At 45.0% G+C, this 6164-nt stretch overlaps 1 protein-coding gene across 1 annotated transcript; it reads left to right on the forward strand.

Annotated features, from left to right (window-relative positions):
* Positions 1–4252: 4252 nt before the first annotated feature.
* On the forward strand, positions 4253–6158 carry LOC112079366 (nucleoporin SEH1-like). The gene is given in 6 exon segments (XM_070442310.1): positions 4253–4373; positions 4731–4777; positions 4962–4986; positions 4989–5087; positions 5090–5100; positions 5411–6158. Coding segments are annotated over 6 exon segments (537 nt in total). The 3' UTR covers positions 5645–6158.
* The last annotated feature ends 6 nt before the right edge of the window (positions 6159–6164 follow it).

A 6164-nucleotide genomic window follows, 5' to 3' on the forward strand; every position in this document is an offset into this window, starting at 1 on the left:
ACTGGGGTTTTATTTAGTTTTTATTTCACCTTTTATTTAGCCAGGTAGGCAAGTTGAGAACATGTTCTTCAATTTACAACTGGCGACCTGGCCAAAGATAAAGCAAAGCAGTTCGACAGCAAACAATAACACAGAGTTACACATGGAATAAACAATAAACAAGCCAATAACATAATCAACAGTCAATGACAAAGTAGAAACAAAGAAAGTCTATATACAGTGGTGCAAAAGACACGAGGTGGTAAGGCAACAAAATAGGCCATGGAGCGGAATAATTACAATTTAGCAGATTAACACTGGAGTGATACATGAGCAGATGATGATGTGCAAGTAGAAATACTGGAGCAGAAAAGTAAATAAAAACAGTATGGGGGATGAGGTAGGTAGATTGGGTGCGCTATTTACGGATGGACTATGTACAGCTGCAGCGATCGTTAGCTGCTCAGTAGCTGATGTTAAAGTTGGTAAGGGAAATAAAAGTCTCCACTTCAGCGAATTTTGCAATTGTTCCAGTCACTGGGCAGCAAAGAACTGGGACAGGAAAGGTGGCCAAATGAGGTGTTGTGCTTTGGGGGATGATCAGTGAGATATACCTGCTGGAACGTGTGCTACGGGTGGGTGGTTGGTTATCGGTGACCAGTGAACTGGAGATAAGGCGGAGTTTTACCTAGCCATAGACTTATAAGATGACCTGGAGCCAGTGGGTCTGGCGACGAATATGCAGTCGAGGGCCAGCTGACTAGAGCATAGAGTCCGCAGTGGTGGGTGGTATAAGATGATTTGGTAACAAACGGATGGCACGTGATAGACTGCATCCAGTTTGGCCTGGCAGTAGAGTACTTGGAAGCTATTTTGTAGATGACATCGCCGAAGGTCGAGGATCGTGGATTATAGTCAGTTTACTAGGGTAAGTCTTTGGCGGCGTGAGTGAAGGAGCTTTGTTGCGAATAGAAAGCCTGGATTCAAGATTTGATTTTGGATTGGCGAAATGTTTAATTGAAGTCTGGAAGGAGAGTTTACAGTCTAACCAGACCACTAGGTATTTATAGTTGTCCAATATTCTAGGTGGAACGCGTCCAAGGTGGTGTGCTAATCGGGGCGGGCGGGGTGCGGGCAGCGAACGGTTGAAAGGCATGCAATTTGGTTTTTTACCCTCAGCGTTTAAGAGCGAGTTGGAGGCATGGGAAGGAGTGATGAGAGAAGCTATCCGTCCCGCAGAAAGAGGTCATGTTGGCATCGGTTCTGGGGTGACCCCATTGGAAGGGCGACACCTGTGGGAGAAGTGTGGGGGATGATTAAGAGGATGAGTGGGGTCAGAAGGGAGTGGGATTATCCAGTGTTGACGAGTGGGYAGGATGTGGCAGTAACAGGRGWGGAGAAGGCAGAGATGATGGCCAAAGTGTTTGTCTAAGTGCATTGCTCGGTAAATTTGTCAGAGGAGGGGGAGAGAGAGAACAAGAGAGGAGGAGCATCCTGGAGTGCTGGATAGGAGGGAGGATGTAAATGATGCGTTGAATGTGCCATGCCAGAGGTGAAAAGGGCAATAGGTAAGGCTGGGTTAACTTCACCTGGGAAAGATGAGGTGTGCTATGTAATGTTGGCCCATCTTAGTGATGAGGCTCTGGATAAGGTATTGGTGTTGAACAACAGAGTGTAGGAGGAGGGGAAACTACCAGGCAGTTGGAAGGAGGCAGTAGTGGTACCAATTTGGAAGCCAGGGAAGGACCCAACGAGGCCAACAAGCTATCGGCCAATAGCCTTAACATCACATGTATGTAAGATTATGGAGCGTATGATAACGGAGAGGCTAACTTACTTCCTGGAGAGCAGGGGGCTAGTATCGCCACATCACAGCGGATTCAGGAAGGGGAGGGGAACAATGGACCCAGTGCTCTGCTTAGAAGCAGAGGTCAGGAAGGCTCAGGTGAACAAGGAGACTGTTGTAGCTGTATTTTTTTGATGTGGAGAAGGCGCATGATGTGGAAGGAGGGGTTTGTTAATCAAGCTTAGGGGTAGGAGGAAGAACATACAACTGGATAAAGGATTTCCTGTTTGGAAGGTCTATCCAGGTGAGGGTGGGGAAGTCCGGTACACCACAGGGCAGCGTGATTAGTCCTCTGTTGTTCTCAGTCACGATCAATGATGTTTACTCTCAGGTACAGACGGATATTGGGAGATGGTTATTTGCAGATGACGAGGCCTTATGGAAGAGAGGAATAATATGTAGTGGGGTGTTTCGTATGTCCCCAGTGGCTGCACAGGTGGAGATAGGGGGGGAAATGCCATTGCAGATTAGGAGACAGCAGCTGGCAATTAATTATTGGGTCAGATTACAGGGATATGGGGTATCTCATCCTGTGAAAGGGATTATACAGGCATGCTGGGAACATGAGCGAAGACAGAACACGAGCTTTGTGTGAGTGGGTAATACCCAGGCGAAGGAGATGGGACTGTATGGAAGGGAGTTTAGTCCAACGGTAGCCATTCCTGTAAATCCACCATGGCTACTCTGTTGGAGAGACTACGGAAAGATAGGGAGGGTGATGATCCATCTGATTGGAGAGACTACACAAAGATAGGGAGGGTGATGATCCATCTGATTGGAGAGACTACAGAAAGATAGGGAGGTGTTGATCCATCTGATTGGAGAGAGACTACAGAAAGATAGGGAGGGTGATGATCATCTGATTGGAGAGACTACAGAAAGATAGGAGGGTGATGATCCATCTGATTGGAGAGACTACAGAAAGAATAGGGAGGGTGTGATCCATCTGATTGGAGAGACTACAGAAAGATAGGAGGGTGATGATCCATCTGATTGGAGAGACTACAGAAAGATAGGGAGGGTGATGATCCATCTGATTGGAGAGACTACAAAAGATAGGGAGGTGATGATCCATCTGATTGGAGAGACTACACAAAGATAGAGGGGTGATGATCCATCTGATTGGAGACTACAGAAAGACAGGGAGGGTGATGATCCATCTGATTGGAGAGACTACAGAAAAGATGATAGGGTGATGATCCATCTGATTGGGAGAGACTACAGAAAGATAGAGGGTGATGACCATCTGATTGGAGAGACTACACAAAGATAAGGAGCGTGATGATCCATCTGATTGGTTTAAGAGACGTCTGGATACTGTGTATCAAGGATGTTGTGGCAGCTGAATACACACGATGGTTTCAAAAGATCTAAGGAGCAGGAAGTACTGGGTTCAGCGTTTTAGAGCAGGAAATATGGGTGAAAGTCAGAACGTATTACAGATCATCTTTCTGATTAATACTGGTGGAGATGATGGCCGTACTGTGGCCTGGCAGTGGGTGGAGGAAGGTATTTGCTCTGATTCCTGTGCAGTGTTAAGGAGTTCTAGTCCTTTATATCAGTATCAGACAAGACCTGTTATCATGTGCAGTGTTAAGGAGTCTCCAGTCCTTTTATATCATGTAGCAGACAAGACTGATTCATGTGCGATGTTAAGGAGTCTCCAGTCCTTTATATCATGTACAGACAAGACCTGATTCATGTGCGTGTTAAGGAGTCCCAGTCCTTTATATCATGTAGCAGACAAGACCTTGATTCATGTGCAGTGTTAAGGAGTCCTCAGTCCTTTATATATCATGTATCAGACAAGACCTGATTCATGTGCAGTGTTAAAGGAGTTCCAGTCCTTTATATCATGTAGCAAAGAACTGATTCATGTGCAGTGTTAAGGAGTCTCCAGTCTTATATCATGTAGCAGACAAGACCTGATTCATGTGCAGTGTATAAGAGTCTGTAGGTGTGTATACACTACCTGTACTGACTGTTACTTTTTATTTTGACCCCTCTTTGTTCAGGACACATTATTCCATTCTGTTTAGTCACATGTCTGTGGAACTTGTTCACGTTATGTCTCAGTTGTTGAATCTTGTTATGTTTATACAAATATTTATGTTTGCTGAAAAATAAACTATTTTTTTGCTGAGTTTAGTTGTATGATGATAAGGATTTTTATTGTTTTATTAGTACTAAAGACTGGCACCTTTAACCAGTGAAGTTTCTTTAAGTTGTACATTAGTTTAGCGTAGCTACACTCTCTTGATTGAATCTTAGAATGCAATTGTTTTACTCCCCTTTGTGGTCACCATGTGAAGTGTGAACACTAGCAAGCTACTGGCGCCAAGACTGAGATCGCGGCCACATGACAGCAGCATCCGTTCTGAGAAGCGGAGGCTCAGTGGGGGAAATAACGAAGCTATTAAAATAAACATGTTTGTGGCTCGTAGCATTGCAGCAGATCACAAAGATCTAATCCACGATGTTTCCTACGATTTTCACGGCCGGAGAATGGCAACTTGTTCAAGTGACCAAAGTGTCAAGGTAAAAAAAACTAGTGAGCTAGCTAGCTAGTAGCAGGCTAGCTTGCTTGCTAACTCTTTACCTTATTGATTTTGAACTAAACAGCTAATTCGAAACAAATAACTGCAGCTAGCTAGTTTACTTGATTACTATTACACACTTTTAGAGAAGTAATTTACTGACAATATTTGCAGTTTTTTAAACAGTTAGCTAGCTAACGTTAACTATGCTAGCCAGCTAGCTAACGGTAACTAAGCTAGCCAGCTAGATTGCAAGCCATGCAGCTAGCTTGCTATGCTAGCTAGGATGTAAACAAAATGCCCAGACTGTAACCAGAGCTTGCTTTAGTGAACCATTGTCAATGTTCTGCATCCTTCAGGTTTGGGACAAAGTGAAAGTGGGGAGTGGCACTGCACTGCCAGCTGGAAGGCAAGTCTGTTTTATTCTTACATCCCAAGATTTAAAAGTGTGTTTTAAAGTATTTGCTTTGAATTGTGTCTAGCTACTAGGCCATGCTGTAGCTAGCTCCTCTCCCTTTGAAAGGACTTTCTTGCTTATTCAATTCTGAAATGGGTCTGTAGAATGAAGGTTTTTTATTGACTGGTCTTTGCAGAACCACAGCGGGTCAGTATGGAGGGTGACCTGGGCCACCCTGAGTTTGGACAGGTGCTGGCCTCCTGCTCCTTTGACCGAACAGCCGCTGTGTGGGAAGAGATAGTTGGGGAATCTAACGACAAACAGAGGGGCAGAGCCACTGGGTAAGACTCCTTTCAGCTACGAGCCTGGTCCCACATCTATTTGTACTGTCTCAACAATTCCACTTGTCTTTTCCTGCCGTCTTGTACCAGGCTATATCCAGCCACTGGGTAAGACTCCTGGACATTCAGCTACGAGCCTGGTCCCACATTTTTGTACTGTCTCAACAATTCCACTTGCTTTTGTCCTGCCGATCTTGTACCAGGCTATTATCCAGCCACTGCTGTGAGGTGATTCTTTACCCAAGTTATCGGGTCAAAGAGACATGTGCCTTGGTGTGCAGTATCGGCAACACATTCTCGTTCTGTTTAGATAAAGAGGACGACTCTGGTGGACAGCAGGACGTCGGTGACGGACGTGAAGTTCGCTCCTAAACACATGGGTCTGATGCTGACSACVTGCTCAGCAGACGGSGTGGCGAGGATCTACGAGGCTCCYGACGTGATGAACCTCAGCCAGTGGTCCCTGCAGCACGAGATCTCCTGTAAACTCAGCTGCTCCTGTATCTCCTGGAACCCCTCCAGGTCAGCTTCACTGAGTCCATAGATTTAGGCCCAATTCACTCCAGGTGAAACCAGTCAGTGATTTTAAGATTAATATCACTTTATTTGTCAATTGTACACAATGTCCAATGAACTGAAATGTTGACTTCTGCTTTGATGAACCAATGGCAGTGTTGCTGATTGTACACTGCGCAACACACTGTAACACCCCTGTGTCACATTCTCTATAGCAGGGGTATTTAACTCTTACCCGACGAGGTCCTGAGCCTGCTGTTTTTCTGTTCTACCCGATAATGAATTGCACGTACCTGGTGTCCCCGGTCTAAATTAGAACAATGAAAAAAAACGCAGTGACACTGGCTTCGAGGTCCAGAGTTGAGTTTGAGGGCTTTAGAGTTTCTCAGGATGTCACTTGAGTGTTCCACTATTGTGAAAATGCATTTGGAGCTCTCCTTCAGCTGTAGATAATAATGGGCTATTGTATTGATGCCTATTAGCATGTTACCTAGTTTAATAACTGTCTATTTATCCTTCAGCTGTAGATACTAATGGGCTATTGTATT

This window comes from Salvelinus sp. IW2-2015, unplaced genomic scaffold (assembly GCF_002910315.2).
Source record: "Salvelinus sp. IW2-2015 unplaced genomic scaffold, ASM291031v2 Un_scaffold7739, whole genome shotgun sequence".
In the NCBI taxonomy this organism is placed as follows: domain Eukaryota; kingdom Metazoa; phylum Chordata; class Actinopteri; order Salmoniformes; family Salmonidae; genus Salvelinus; species Salvelinus sp. IW2-2015.